Source organism: Nannospalax galili, unplaced genomic scaffold (assembly GCF_000622305.1).
Source record: "Nannospalax galili isolate Female #2095 unplaced genomic scaffold, S.galili_v1.0 scaffold62, whole genome shotgun sequence".
Lineage (NCBI taxonomy): Eukaryota > Metazoa > Chordata > Mammalia > Rodentia > Spalacidae > Nannospalax > Nannospalax galili.
The window spans coordinates 1,324,857-1,341,653 of NW_008348573.1; the positions used below are offsets into that span (position 1 = coordinate 1,324,857).

The 16,797-nt window shown below is 37.2% G+C and overlaps 1 protein-coding gene across 14 annotated transcripts in view; it reads left to right on the forward strand.

The window, feature by feature from the left end:
• Ica1 (islet cell autoantigen 1) overlaps positions 1-16,797 on the forward strand; it is a 157,953-nt gene that overhangs the window by 13,677 nt on the left and 127,479 nt on the right. For 7 of the 14 annotated variants that reach the window (XM_029569577.1, XM_029569575.1, XM_029569578.1 and 4 more), the window contains one exon: positions 9,503-9,542. The exons of the other annotated variants lie outside the window; for them this stretch is intronic. In XM_029569577.1, the coding sequence (XP_029425437.1) occupies positions 9,526-9,542 (17 nt within the window). In that variant the 5' untranslated portion in view covers positions 9,503-9,525. The remainder of the gene's footprint in view (positions 1-9,502; positions 9,543-16,797) is intronic. 14 annotated transcript variants of the gene reach the window in all.

The window sequence follows — 16,797 nt, forward strand, 5'->3', positions numbered from 1 at the left end:
CCACCTGCCTCTGCCTCCCAAGTGCTGGGATTAAAGGCGTGGGCCACCACGCCCCGCCAAGGTTACAGTATTTTTAAAATCACATTGCTCTTGAAATGAAGGTGATAGCATTGTGAAGAATAGTTTGACTCTCCTTCCCCGTTTCTGTTATATGTTATATTTTTCCTTTGAGAAATGTCTTTTGGGACAGATGAAAAAGGTTAAGGTGAGGACCAGGCGATTATTGGCTAATAAGCACTTTGTTTCCAACATTCCTCCTTGTGAACCTCACCTTGAACCTGAATTTAGACAAGTCATGTCCAATTTTGGAACCCCAAGTTCTTCGTCTTAAAAAGGAATATGTTGTGTTTCTTATTTCTAGGCTTTCTCTTGGTTTTAAATGTCTCTGAAATTAAAATTAGTTGGAGAGTTTTGATGGTTGGAGGCATCTTCTGTGTCTGCCAGCCTAGTCATTTTTACAGGCGCATGCTGTGAAATAGAAGACACTTGGAGAGGTGCACATTTTGGGCATGGTCACAGATGTGATATTTGGGAGTACATTGGAAGGCATTAAAAATATTTATTTTTAACAATGTAGTTTTAATAGTTTTGTAGAGTCATTAATCTTAATTACTCTGTATATTATTTAATGTTTCAAAATGTGAATAAAATGATCATTTGAAGATATAAAGATATACTAAGACCCCTGCCAAGTAATTAACATTAAATGTGTTTTTTAGCAATGACTTGTGTCTGCAGAATTTAAATTAAAAACTCACCCATCTTTTAGCTGCTTTGAATAAGGTCAGAATTCTATTTTCTTCATGTAAGATTTGCTAGCTCACAAGATTAAAGCGTGGTCCTGCCTCACATTTACTTGTGAATTTATGAAATGTCAAAAAACGTTTTCAGAGGACACAAACTAAAAATAGAATCATTGGAGTGCTCAGGTAATCATAACCTTATGGAAATCTGAGGAAAGCTAAGTGATATCTGAGAGATAGAGGGAAAAAACACAAAAACTGTTAAAATCATCTTCCTTTAATATTTAGCTTTTGCAAAGATGGAAGATTGATTCAACTTCTTATCCTCCACAAGTCTCTCTTTCTCAATCACATGAAGACGCCATCTGATGAACCAAGATTTTAAAATAATAAATGCAATGGATTATGCTTGGAGAAATTGTTCTAGTTTTTTCACTGTTCCTAATGAAACTAGTTTCATATTTGTACTCAAAACATATTTCTAGTCACAAGAAATTATAAAAATCATTATGACATAAGAGAAAGTGACTAGAAACAAACATCTAGGAAAAGTAATTGAAAACACATTCCACCACAAGGAACATGCACACATTCAGTTATTTTTTATCTCCATGCTGAGCACATCTGAAATGTTTGTACTTCAGTTCATGAGACAAGCCCAGGATCTGGCCTAGAAGCCCTTGCTCTGAAGCTAATTGCTGTCACACTCCAAGACTGGTTATCTCTGAATCACACATTCCCACTTCAAGAAAAAAGAGCTTCATTCCATTGTGTCTATATTATGACTAATATTTGAAGCTACACACCAGAGGGGTAGACTCAAAGACTGTTACTCTGTTACTTCAGGTACTTTGAAAGGAAATTTTGGATGGACAAATTGAAGAAAAGTGAGGTACACTTGAATTTTATGAAATGATTGCTTAACACATAAGTTTCGATATATGAAAGAAATATTAGTGATTGTTTCACATGTGTAATGTTTTGGTTGAGATGTTAAATGGTGGATGAGTACTGTGGATGTGAATGTGGGATGTAATTTTAATCATGTGGTCACAAGGCCCAATTTGCAGTAACGATTGCTGCTTTATTTAACAATGCCTTGTTGCTTTGTATGCATTAATGTTTGGGTGTAAAGATTGTGTGTCTATACAACAGGGAGCCACAGTATTTAAATTGATCAACCTAATGTTACAACTACTTCAAGGTGGCCAAATGTAAACTAAAAGCCTTAATTAAAGTGATGCAATTTTGTATAACTTAGCATCCATAGTTCAATAAATTTGGATTGCCACGCAAGGGCTTGCATTATATTTTTTAAAAATTGGTCATTTTTCCAGATGGGATTGATCTCTTTAATATTGGAAAAATGGTATAAGGAGATGATATCAATTACTCACTGGTCAATGAGAAGCTGGAGCCAAGAGATAATCCAGAAGCTTCCAGCCTCTGTGATGGATGTTAGAAGACTAACACGCCAGCAAAGTCACCATAGAAAAGATGTGAAATGTGAGATAAATGCCCTGAGTATCCACCCTCTGGTGCCCACAAAGCAAATCTAAGTGATGAGAGTGACAGAGTGCTCTTCAGTGTCTGGCCCCTGCATCCCTCCTGGCACATTGCTTATCTTTATGTCATAATAATGCAGGGTTGCTTATGGCTAGTTATATGTACCACTACGTGGTTCTATTGCAGAATTAGTTCCTTCTTCTCCATACACACTCCCACCCTTTACCCAACCAGCAACAACTAATTCTTAAAGACTTAGCCCAGAAGTCATGTTGAGGCTCTGTGCCTTCTCTTGAATGTCCCTTTAGCTCTGGAGATCATCGTTCTTTCCATGGCACTCATTTTCCATCACAAGCAACACTGGCCGTTCCCTGACTGCAGCTCTCTCATAATTATATGCATATGGCCACATACATCTTGATGTGCAGTTTTACCACACTGATTGTACAGGATGATTATTTCAGATGTAAGAAATGATTGCTGTGAGGGCTCACCGTTTATGTTCCGTGAAGAAAGAAAAGTGACTGCCAAATCTTTGACAAGGGAGTGATGATTATAGCACACACTCAGTTTCAGGAGTGCTGAAATGTGAACAGATTTGAACTGTACATACGATGCCATGTGGTGCTATGATGCTGGTATTTAGGAAGGAGTGATCTTACTGTAAGGTACTTCTAACCTTCCACTTTGCACCCACATGGCCGCAAAACAGTTATATTTTCCTAAAATGTATACTTCTTATATTGAGAGAGGTGGCCCACTTCCCAAAAAGATCTAAGTGCTAATGTGCACAAAAGAACTGAACAGCTCTTAAGGTAGTGACTTTTATAGCTGGAAATGATAAACTTGAATAAATTAGAGAGGAAAACTATAAATTCTGATTTGCAATTCGCAGCACTCTACCATAAGCTCACTGTACATCCAAGGAAATAGGATCTGTATCCAGGACCCTCTGTTAACAGAAAAACTTTCCATTGACTAGAAGAGGAAATTCTACCATCGAAGCTGGAAGGGTAATTAATTTTAGACAAGAAGGTTTACATAGGAAGCAGAAAGGGTTCTAGGCCAGGACAAGTGTTGATTACAGCTGAAGCCAGCCTGAATGAAATGAAGATACCTTCTCATTTCATGTTTCCAAGAAGAATCCAATATCGTGGTTCAAGTTATCAAGACTGGGCTGACTCCTTCAGCATGTAGCAATGAGCCAGATTCTGTTTGCTTCAGCATTCTGTGAATAATAGGCACTTGGGGAGTGTGGAAATAGAGCCAAACAACTTTTGTTTATGTCCAAGTTGTCAAGTTGTTCAAAATGATGTTTTAAATGACTCCAAGAAGTAAAGACAAGTGGCGTAGTTATTGTCTTTTGCTCATTCTTGTGGGATAATCAAGTTGAAAGCTCAACACAGAAAGCATGTATAAAGAAGGAAACTGGGTAGAATGATTGCACAGAACCTCAGCACAAATCTAAACACAGTATTCCTCATCCTTGTTGCCTATCTTCTTACTGGGTAAGATAATCACTTAGCCAGATGGGGATGGCTAGGAGCAGCTAGGGTTTTCATACCTGACCTTGGACTATAAGGCAAAAATATTGCAACATCATTAAAGCAAAGCTTGGAAATTCCAAGAGTTAGGTTCGCTGCCTTAGTATCACCTAATTGGTAGGTGCTAACCTGAGCAGAAAGGCATTCCTCCCTTTCACTTCTGTCTTGGACAAAGAACCCACTGCTCAGGAAATTCTTCCCACCCTTCTAGGGCTGTTATATCAAAATAAGAATTTATTCTTCATTATCTATTAATTCTTGGTGCCCAACTTCTTTGAGACGGTCTTTACTATTATTGTTGCCTTCTTTGAGAAGAGAGAGTTTAATTGTGCAACACATTCCCATGGGTGAGGTGTACTGATTAACACAATTATCGATGCCTTTGTCTTTGTCTTTGTGGTACTTGCTGTCCATAAGCAATTTGATACCATAGACTTTATTCTCCTTTACAAAATATTTTTGTAGGAACTGACAAATGTGGATATTCCTGGTCTTATCATATGACCTGGTCTTATTATATTATATGCAAATGCTAAAAGTCTTCTGATTCTCAAAAGTGTGATTATTCATATGTCTTTACTGCTAATACTTTTTTGCATTTTAATTGAATTTTTGTGACTTTCATACAGTATAATTTGATGGCATTTAGATCTATATCCCTTTTCCCACCTACTAGTTGATCTTATGCTATCTAATACTATAATCACTGACCCCAGGAGGCCGTTGAGTATTTAATGTGCCCAGTCAGAATTGAAATTTAATGTGAAGATAAAAACACATAGCACATTTCAGACTTAGTGTAAAAATATGAATATGAAATATATTCTTAGAAAGTTTATATTGATTACTTGTTGAAATAATATTTTAAATACATTGGATTAAATAACAAATAACAATTTCACTATTACTTTTGACTTTATTTTCATGACCATTAGATCATGTTAAGCTGCATATGTAGCTTATAGTGCTTTTCTGTTGGATGGAACTGATCTAGATTCAGGTCAGGACAGTGCCTGTTACATATTGATTTAATGATTAGTGCATGTTTAATAAACTAGACTGTTGAACTGAAATGAAAGATCAGAGATTATTATGATTTAAGACATTTCTGTATTTTATTATTGTGTATGTATGATGTATGTGTGGGGGTATCCATGTTACAGCATGTATTAGAGGTCAGAGGATACCTTTATGTGGCTTCTGGGGATCAAATTCAGATTGTCACAGCAAGCACTTTGACATACTGAGCCATCTCATCTCAAGGAATCCTCATGTCTCCCAGAGCTGGGATTACAATGTGCTACCATACCTGGCTTTTTATGTGGATCCTAGAATCAAACTCAGGTCCTTATGCTTGCTTGGCAGCACCTTAGAGGCTGAGCTACCTCTGAGCTCTTTTCTCTTCAGTTTTTATATGGATAATGAACATTGTTGCACAACAGATCTCTAGGATATTTTCATCTTGCATGAAAAACTTACACCCATTGAACTTGCAGCTCACCTTTTCCCTACCCTCTAGCTCCTGGCATCCAGTGTTAAACTTTGATTGTGAATTTGACAACTTCAGACATTTCGTGCAGTATTTGTGTTTTTGTGATTGTTTCTTTCATGTTGTAGAATGTCACTATAGTATAATAAGATTTCACCCCTTTCAAAAACTGAGTAATAGTCCAATATATATGATATTAGACCTTTTCATGCATCATTGATATTCAAGTTACTCCACACTTAGTTATTATGAATAATGATACAATGAGCATCTGTATCATATAACTCTCTGAGATTGCTAAATCATATGGCTCTTCCATACTATTTTCTACAGTGGCTATACCACAACATTTCTGACAATAGTGTACAAGGGTTCAAATTTTTCCACATCCTTTTGTCATTTTAAAATATTTTATTTATTATTTTTATGTGTATGAGTGTATTGCCTGCATGTGTGTAGTGCACCTGTGTTGCAATGCCCGTGGAGGTCAGAAGAGGGAGTAAGGTCCTCTGGAACTGGAGTTACAAATTGTCATTAGCCACCATGTGGGTGCTGGGATCCAAATCTGGGTCCTCTGCAAAAGCAGCCAGTGCTCTTAGCCTCTGAGCCATCTCTCCATTCCCCTTTTGTCACTTTTATACAGTAGCCAAATGTTAGGTGACAGCTCATTATGATTTTAGTTTACATTCTCCTGATAATTAGTAATGCTGAGCATCTTTTTATTTATTTGGCAATTTTGTTTATTTAAAGAAATATCTATTCAAACATTTTCCTAGTTTAAAAATGTGACTGTCTTCCCATTATTGAGTGCTTTAAACATTTCAGATATATGATTTGCAAATGTCTTCTCCCTTTCCATAGATTGTCTTTGATTTTGCTTCTGTTGATTGCTTTGCTTTGCTGTAACATTTTTTGATTAATTTTGATTAAAATATCTATCCAATTTAGTTCTTTATATCAATAACAAGTATCACTGAACAAATCGCCTCTTCTATCCAGACTTCCAGGCTGTTTCTAGACTGCAGTGCCATATGGCGGTGTTCCCCACAGTGTGGTTGCCAAGGCACTGCACTGAACTGTTCTGGGGTGTTAATATGTAGATGCCTGGGCTCCTTCCCTATTGAACTAGAATTTCTGGGAATGAGTCTGGAAACCCATAATTGCAGCAAAATTCACATATTAAAGTGATTTTTAAGCATAATAAAGTCTGAGGTAAAGGTATATAATGAAAATCCTTTCTGGAAGTATATCTTTCTGGAGAAAACTTCTAGATTACATGATATGAAGCAATAAAATCATAGGTAACCTAATAGGTAAATTATGAAGGCTGATCTGAATGTCTCATGAGAAGCCAGCCATACATATATTTCCTTTTAGACATGTTCAAACTCCACACACCAAGGACAACTAATAAACATTTTAATTTGGCTTGAATGAGAATGTCCCCCATAGGCTCCAAGTATATGGACATTTGTCCCCAGTTGGTGGCATTGTTTTGGAAGGTTATAAAGGTGTGGCTATGCTGGAGGAAGCATATCACTAGGGGTTGGGCTTAGAGGGTTTTTAAGCCTTGCCAGATCTCCAGTCACTTCTCTTGCTTCCTGTACCTACTTGAAGATGTGGGGGCTTAGCTTCTGCTCCGCCTCTAGCTACCTCTGCTGCCATGCCTCCCCGCCACTGTAAACTCAAATAAACTCTTCCTTCTATTGCTTTAGTCAGTGTTTCTATCACAGCAACAGAAAAGTAACTAATACAAGATCTTTTTGCGTATGTTAAGACATAACCCATCCCATTTCTTCTATCACTTCCCAAATCTATGGTGCCACAACCACTACTTTAAAAAAAAATCATTATAGTGACTCAGTGAATGATCCTGTCTCAAAAACAAGGTGGAAAGCTCTCTTGAAACAAGATATCCACAGGCACATGTACACAGATGGCATACATGCCCACACATATCTGCACATACACACAAAATAAATTCAGAGAGAAAAATTGGACTTTTTACTCTAGTAGAAAGAATGAGCCAAAAAGTACCAATTCTCCTAACAGTTTGTGGTGATATCAAACTCAGTGAGAGAGTATAATAATTTCATTTCTCCTGAGCATTTCTTTTTATGAGAAATTGTGTTGCAGTTTTGAGCTAAAGTCAATGTACATTTGCAGTGTGTATGTGCAGGTGAGAGAACTGGGAGTTTGTGGCCCTTATGTGAATGTTCAGAGTGGGTGGCAAAGCATACTCATCCTGAGTGTCCTTCCTGAGGCAACCTGTCCATGGGGAACCTGTCCATGGGGAACAAGGAGAGAGACATTGCCTATGATATGCTGTCATTTCAGATACTGGGAAAGAGAATCCCTTCTTCCCTCTTATCCCAATACCTGAAGCCTAGAATTTAAATACCTTAATGTAGTTCCCTTAAAACATTTTTAAAAAGGTCAGTAAAAACTTTAATACCAGCATTTGGGAAGCAGAAGCAGGTGGATCTCTGTGAGATTGAGACCAGCTTGGTCTACATAGTGAGTTGGAGACCCTATCTAAAACAACAACAACAACAATAAAAAACTCTTAAAATTTTAAGGCTACTGACCACCAGGCCTGCCTGAGACCCAAAGATTAGCATTCTGAGTGTATATTTGATAGCCAGAGGGCCTGTCCTGTGTCTAGCCGCAGGCCTTCTTTCTCAGGAGCTGCCAGGCAGGGTGGGGCTTCACTGGTCAGCTCAGCCCTGCTCATTCCCGTTAGAGGAGCATGCAAAGGGAGGGCAATGACAAGGGCAACTCTGGTATTTACTAATGAAATGAAAATACAATGCTGCCCAATCTAGACCTTATTTTCTGCTCTGCTACCCCTCATATTTAATTCTGTCTCATCAGGGCCTTTTTTCTTTTGGTTTTTAATTTTTTGTTTGCTTTTGTTTTTGCAACATGCTGATTCATTGAAAGTATTGAGTATGAAATATTCCAGAAGTTCTAAAAAAGCTATATAGTCACAATGTATCTTTTTAATTTATTAATTTATTCATTTTTATTTTATATGTATGAGTGTAATGCCTGCATGTGTGTGTAAGTGCATCCGTGTCATGCAGTGCTCCAGGATGACAGAAGAGGGTGTCAGATCCCCTGGAACTGGATTTACTAACAGTTGTTAGCTGCCATGTGGGTCCTGGGATTTGAACCCAGCCAGTGCTCTTTAACCCCTGAGCCATCGCTCTAGCCCTTCACCATGTATCTTAACAACAAGGATGATACATGTGCAATTGAGAGCACTGTGCACCTCACAAACCACATGGCCATCCTCCCACAGTGATCTGCTGCCTGAACATGGAGTCCATCATTCATAACAAATTCTTTATATCAAAACAGTACATGTTACTCCATTAACACATTTAATTTTTATGTTTATGAATCAGTTAAAATAAATTTAACTTAAAATTAAATAAAATTTTAATGGGACAGCAAGATGACTCAGCAGGTAAAGGCACTTGCACCAACCTGACAACCTGGGTTTCCTCCCCAGAACCATTCTCCACATGTATTGGAAGGAGAGAGCAGGCTCTCAAGTTGTCCTCTAACCTCCAAATCCATGCCATGGCATGTGCATTTGCACACACACACAAACATGACATTTTTAAAAAAACTAAGATGATTTTAATATTTTAAATTGCATTGGTTGGTAGAGTCATACTGTGCACTCTGGCATCATCACAGTTGAAATAGTTATTATTTGATTTTTGTTCCTTTTCAGACAATTGTTTGTCTCATAAAAGATGAGCATTAAAGACTTTGAAGCATGCTTTTAAAAATATATAATATTGGTATACATCAACGATATGTAGTTTAATGCCATGTATTTTAAGTTTTATATAAATGACAACATATTTGTTATAGTCTGAAACCTGTTTTATAGTTATCTAATTTAACTATTTAAATTAATTATTTAATTGTTAGCTATTGTCCTGCCTGTTCACTTCTCAAACTTCTGGGTAATTTGTCCCAGTGTTACTTATCTAACACATTCTTGACACCAGTGCCTAGATTATTGTAGAACAGTGTTTGGCCCCTGTCATACAACTAGAAATGACTTAGGCCAAAAAGTGTTATTTGTCAAATTAATTTATAATTGTAATACAGTGTGCAACTGTTAAACATACCTGTTTTATTTCAGGTTTAATATAACATATCCTATCATGCTTTTTCTCTGCCCTTTCTCCCCAAATCAGCAACATTAGAAAAACAAGAAAACATGTCTGGACACAAATGGTAAGTAAAGTGTTGTCTTTTTCTACATTGGCTCATGTTAAATAGAAGTTGTATAGTTTATGCTCAATAAATGTGAATATGAAACAATTAAGAAACCCCTTCTTAGCAAATAACCTGTTATCTCCTTTCCAATGTTAGTAGAGCCTACTTTAACACCTTTACAAAATGTGGAATAAAAACCAAGAAACAGAAAGTGCTGTAAATGCTCATGTCATTTGTATTCACTAAGAAATTCACTTAGGTATAATTTTTTCTTGGAATTATAATGATATCACCATTTTATATAACCTTATAACAATGTATTTTTATGACTCTAATTTATAACTTACACTGTTAGAGGCATAATGTTTTATAGGGTACCTAAAAAATGATTATATAATCTCACACTGCTCAGCTCATTAATTTGTAGGTATAACCTCAACCTTCATGAACATTAAGAAGCCAGTCATGGTCAGATGTGGTAATCATGTATGTTAGCTCTGTCATCTGTGTTTCTGGAACATATCTAAGCAGCCTATAGGTCTCTTTTGCTCCAGAGTGAGCTCTTTGAGTCATGTTCCTGAACATATTGAACCCATGACCCATTAAGTAAACATATTTTTAAAGTTTCACCTTCATCAATTTGAGTCATAAAAAAATACAAAACATAGTTTTTATTTTTCAAATGTAAAAATTTTCATATGGGGACTGGAGAGAAGGCTCAACAGTCAAGAATACTGAATGCTTTTACAGAAGACCTGAGTTTGATTTCCAGCACCCATATGATGGCTAACAACCATTTGCAACTCCAGTTCCAGGGAATCTGATGCCTCTTCTGACCTCCATGGGCATTGCATGACATAGGTACACTTACAAACATGCAGGCAATACACTCATACACATAAAATTAAAATATTTTTAAAATTATTATATGGAATATACCTTTTAATCCATTCATCATTACTAAGAAAAACTATCAAGCTCCAAGTTCTCTGTAATAGCAAACTTTAAACTTCAAAAAAATTTGCATATCTTAAAATATAATGAGTTTTTCCAAGTAATCAATTAATGGCTAAAGGTACTTAATTGCCCTGAGCATTCCCATTGAACAGTTCTATCCAGCAGTTGTCAGATGGTTTTCATCAGTTGTTCCATCTTGGTGGACCATGGGCTGGCTCCACCTCATCACCCTTGTAGTGACCATCATATGCTGGGAAGAGGCTCACTTGAGACTAGAAAATCCCAGGATGTAGCCCTTTCCAAACTCTGCTTTGTAGATTGATGGGAATACATTGCAAGGTCTGGTCTTGCATCCTGAGTGACACTGAACAAGATCCTTAGCCTTTTGAAATCTAAGTGCCCCAAATGTTAAATGTTGAGATTCTAATGTCCCATCCTCTTAAAAAAAATATTGAATTTTTGTGTATTTCATACAAAACATCTTAATCATCTTTATACCCTCTTCCACACTGGCACCTGCCCATTGCCCCCCCCACACACCGACTGGAATTCATATCTTCTGCCATTTGTGCTAAGGCCTATCATATCAAGTTAGTGTCCCCAGATGTTCGTCAGTGCAAGTTCATCCACTGAGGTCTAGTCAGCCTACCTAGAGTCCCTCCCTTTAAGAAGATCAACTCTTCCTCATTCAGCAGGAATCAGCTGCCAATAATTCTTCTACTAATATTGGGGTCTGCTGTCTATTTCCACATTTCTGTGCTGGGTTTTTGTCTGCTTGAGTTTGCATGGGTCTTGTGCATGCTGACACCATTGCTCTAGGTTCATATGAGAAGCATCCCAAGAGCCTATAGGTCTCTATTTCCATAAGGTCATGGACTTCCTCCCTGACTCTTACAATCTTTCCACCCCCTCTTCCACAATGGTTCCTGAGCTCTGGGTGGGTGGATTTTAATATAGGAGTCCTGTCCAAAGACCCATACTCTGTAGAATCCTATTCTGTACATTTGGGCTATTTGTGACCTTTTGTGTTTCTGGCCCTCCCTGCATGAGGGAGCTTAATTGATAAGAACTGAAAGATGCATTAGTGTTCTTGTTCTATGTTCCCTGAGCCTTAGATATAGAAGTTACATTTGTAGATGTGCCACTTAGGCTTGGGCAATTCACAGATAATCTCTGTGTGTGACCAGTTATGGAATCTCTGTCTGTTGAAAAAGAAGCTTCTTTGATGGGTGGTAACTGAGATACTTGTCTATAACTTGGAGGATCCGTATTTTGCACATAGTAAGAAATTACATTTCTCTAGGGATGTGACAGCCTTGGGGTTTTCTCTAAGATCTACGACCTCTCCAGCTATGTGTATTTGTCTATGTTTACCATACCACACATGAGAATTCTCCCATTGAATGGGCTTTAAGTCCAATTAGGTAGCTGTTGATTACCCCCAAGATGAAAGCACTCGGGAGGCAGAGGCAGGCAGATCTCTGTGAGTTCAAGGCCAGCCTGGACAGCTGGGGCTACAGGGAGACCCTGTCTCAAAAAGACCAAAAAAAGTTTCATTGTAGAGATCTTTGATATCTTTGGTCAGGTTTATTCCAAGATTTTTTTTTTTTTTAGGCTATTGCTAATGAGAAGGTTCCCTGTACTCTTTCTCTGATTGCTTGTTATTGGTATATAAAAAGACCACTGGTTTTTGTGGATTAATTTTGTAACCTGCCACTTTACTAAAAGTGTTAATCAGTTCTAAGAGTTTTCTGATAGATTTTGGGAGGATCTCTTATGCATAGTATCATATCATCTACAAAAATGGATAATTTTATCTCTTCCAATTAGTACTCCTTTAATATCCTTCACTTCTCTCATTGTTCTAACAAGAGTTTCAAGCACTATATTAAAAATGAATGGAGATAATGGACATCCTTATCTCATTCCTGATTTTACTGGAAATCCTTCTAGTTTTTTTCCCATTTAGAATGATGTTGGCTGTGGACTGTGTTCCAGTCCAATTCCCTCTAGAACTTTAAAAAAAAATTATTTATTATTTTTATTTTATGTGTATGTGTGTATTACCTGCATGTAGGTAAGTACACCTGTGTCATGCAATACCTGCAGAGGACAGAAGAAGCTGTCAGATCCCTCAGAACTGGAGTTACAGACAGTTGTTAGCTGCCATTTGGGTGCTGGGATTCGAACCCAGGTCTTCGGCAAGAACAGCCAGTACTCTTAACCACTGAGCCATCTCTCCAGCCCCCATCCCTCTAGGACTTTTAACATAGATGCATGTTGAATTTTGTCAAAGGCCTTTTCTGCATCTATTGGGATTTTTGTCTTTGAGTCCATTTATATGATTTATGATGTTTATTGACTTATGTATATTGAACCAGCCCTGCATCTCTGGAAGAAAACCTACTTGATCATGATGGATGATCTTTTTAATGTGTGTTTGTATGCAGTTTGCAAGTATTTTGTTGAGAATTTTTACATCTATGTTCATTAAGGATACGAGCCTATAGTTTTCTTTTTTGGTTGTATCTTTATCTGGTTTTGATATTAGAGTGATGCTGCCTTCATAGAGAGAATTTGGGAGTTCTCCCTCTGTTTCTATCTTTTTTAATAATTTAAGTAGTGTTGATTGTGAATCTTTAAATGTCTGGTAGAATTCTGTTTTAAGTGCATCTGGGCCTGGGTGTTTTTTAGTCAGGAGGTTTTATATTACTGTTTCAATTTCCTTGTATGTTATGGGTCTGTTTAAACTATTGTTATCTTCTTTATTTAGTTTTGTTGAGTCCCATGATTTTGTATAACCATCCATTTCTTTTACATTTTCAAATTTAATAGAGTATAGTTTCTTAAAGTATTCCCTTATAATGTTCTGGATCTTTTGGGTATCTGTTGTGATCACATTTCCACTTTAATCTCTGATTTTGTTTATTTGAATTTTCTCTTTCTTTCTTTTGGTTAACTGGACTAAAGGTCTGTCTATTCTGTTTAGCTTTTCAAAGAACCAGCTCTTACATTTATTGATTTTTTGCATTGTTTTCTTTGTTAATATTTATTAATTTCTATTCCAATTTTTGTTATTTCTTCTCATCTGCTGGGTTTGGGTTTAATTTCTTCTTTCCAGAATCTTGAGTTTTAAGTCATTTATTTGTGCTCTTTCTGATTTTTTTTAATATAGGCACTTAGAGCTATAAACTTCCCTCTTCAAACTGCTTTTAAAGTGTCCCAGAGGTTTTGTTGTGTTGTATTGTCCTTTTTGTTTAGTTCCAGGAATACTTTATTTCTTAATTTCTTCTTTGACACATTCATCATTCAGGAGTGTGTTGTTTAATCTCCATGAGTTCATGTGGTTATTAGGGTTTTTTCTTTCAGTGTTGATTTTAAGCTTTATTGTGTTGTGACCTGATAGAATGCATGGAATTATTTCAATTTTTTGTATTTGTTGAGGTTTGTTTTGTGCCCTTGTATGTGGTCAGTTTTAGAGAAAGTTCCATGGGGTGCTGAATAGAAAGTATATTCTTTGGTGCTTGGGTAGAATATTTGGTCGATGTCTGTTCAGTCCATTTGATGTATAGTATCATTTAACTAAGATGTCTCTCTGTTTATTCTTTGTCTGGTTGACCTGTCTAATGGAGATAGTCCCCTACTATTAATGAGTTAGAATTAATCTGTGTCTTAAAGTCCTGTTTATGAAATTGGGTGCTTCAGAGTTTGGTGCATATATGTTCATGATTGTAATATCTTCTTGGTCAATTGTTCCTTTCATCAGTATGAAGTGACCCTCTTCATCTCTTCTGATCAGTTTAGTTTGAAGTCTATTTTGTCATATATTAGAATTGCAATCCCTGCTTGTTTCTTAGTGCAATTTTCTTGGAAGATTATTTTCCATCCTTTCACCTTAAAATAGTGCCTGTCCTTGAAGATGAGGTGAGTTTCTGGCAGACAACAAAAGGATAGATTTTGTTTCTTAATCCATTCAACTGCCTGTGTCTTTTGACTGGGGAGTTTGGTTTATTGATATTTAAAGTTATTATTGAAAGATGTGTATTTGTTGCCATCACTTTAATTTCTGTTTGCATTCTTGGTCTAATTTGTTTCCACAATTGTACCTTCATTTAGCTTCTTTCTGTTGACCCTTGGGTATAGTTGTTCCTTTCTTCTATTCTTTATATTGCTTCAAGTATTCTCTGAAGGGCTGGTTTTGTGGCTATGTATTCTTTCTGCCTATCCATGCCATGGAAGATTTTTCTTTCTCTTTTAACTATAGTAGACATTTTTTTTTTCTAGATAAAGTACTCTGGGCTGGTGTCTATGGTCATTTAGAACTGGTAATACTTTGGTCCAGGTTCTTCTGACTTTCATAGCTTGCATTGATAAGTCAGCTGTAATTCTGATGGGTTTTTCTTTCTATGTGACTTATTTTTCTTTTGCTATTTTCAGTATTCTCTCTTTGTTCTGTACATTTAGTGTTTTACTGTGATATGCCATGGAGAGTTTCTTTTCTGGTTCTATTTGGTGTTCTATGTGCTTCTTGTACTTGTAGGGACATGTCTTTCTTTAATTTGGGGAAATTTTATTCTACAGTTTTGTTAAAGAACTGATAAGGGAGGTTGGAGAGGTGGCTCAGCAGTTAAGAGCACTAACTGCTCTTGCAGAGGACTGGGGTTCAATTCCCAGCACCCACATGGCGGCTAACAACCATCTATAACTCCAGTTCCAGGGGATCTGATGCCTTCTTCTGACCTCTGTGGGCATTGCACAACACGGGTGCACTTACACACATACAGGCAATACATTCATACACATAAAATAGAAATAACAAAAAAGAATTTTAAGAAAAAGATCTGCTCAATACCATTAACCTGAAATTCTTCTTCCTCTATACCTATGATCTGTAAATTTGTACTTTTCATGGTGTCCCATATTTCCTGCATATTCCATTTCTGTAATTTTTTTTACATTTTTCATAATCTTTGCTTGAGCGGTCTAATTCTTCAACTTTATCATCCAATCTTGATATTCTGTTTTCCATTTCATTCATTTTATTGGTGAGGCTTTCTCCTATTGTTTCAAACTGGCTTATTGAGTTTTTCACTTCTTCATTTCAGCCTGAGTTTTCTTCAATATTTCTATCTCTTTTGTGAATTCAGTCATAAGTTTATCCCTATCTTCTTTTACTTCTTTGATTTGTATGCATATTCTTTAAACTAGTTGAATCTTTGATCATGTTTATGATTATTCTTTTAAATTCTGTGTCCTGGGTTATCTCTAGGGAGTTCTCATTATAGAACTCTTCTATAGGATTGGTGGTGTTTGGTGGGAATTTATTATTTTGGTTTTCCATGTTATTTTTCTGTTGTGATTTTGGCATGTGGATTTCATTTGTTGTTTGTGATTCTGGTATGAAACTCAAGCCTTCTTTTGTTGAGTTGAAATCTGCTTCTGTTTGTATTATTAGTGTGCCTTGATTGTTTTCTTATTGGGTATGTAAAGCTGGTTGGTCTAGGCTTCAGGTCCTCTCTTTTGATTTTATATGGAGGGACCAGATGGCCTCAGTCCAGGTACTCAGAAGCTCCCCCAGAGGCCCAAGTCATGCTCCAGTCAGGTATTCTCAGGCTTCCTCCTAAGGTCTGGGCCCCTACTAGAGCAGTCACAGCACAATTTGGGAAGCTCCTTAAGGCACTCCTAGGCAATCTGCAAGGTCTAGGCCCCTACTAAAGGGCAGAGAAGCCTAGCCCCGGGGCAGTGGGATGGACCTCAGGTGGTCTCAGTGTAGGGAAATGTGCATGTGACTCATCTACAATGGAACCTCTACACCTAAGGCTCATGGAACATAGTGGAACAGGAGGGTAGAGAGAATACTAATGCATCTCTCAACTCTCACCAGTGAAGCTTCCTCATGCAACAGAGGGCAATGAACACAGAAGGCCACACCTGGCCAAAGTATAGAGACTAAGAGACTGTAGAGTGTGTATCCCTGGATAGGACTTCTATATTTAAACCTCACCCACTCAGGGCTCAGGGCTAAGGGACCACTGCAGAAGAGGGGATAGAAAAACTGTAAGAAACAGGTGGTACAAGACAAGGAAACAGAGTTTTCCAGGCAGCTGGTAGCTTGCTCATATGAACAACGATGTTGTCACCATGTGCAAGACTCATGCAAACTCAATCAGAAAAAAAAAGCCAGCATAGAACTGGGAAAATAAGCAGGAGGCCCCAACCTTAGCTGAGGAACTATTGGCAGCAGATCTCTGCTGGGTAAGGAAGTTGAACTTGTTTAAGGAAGTGACGCTAGGCTGCGCAGGCTGAACAGGCTCCA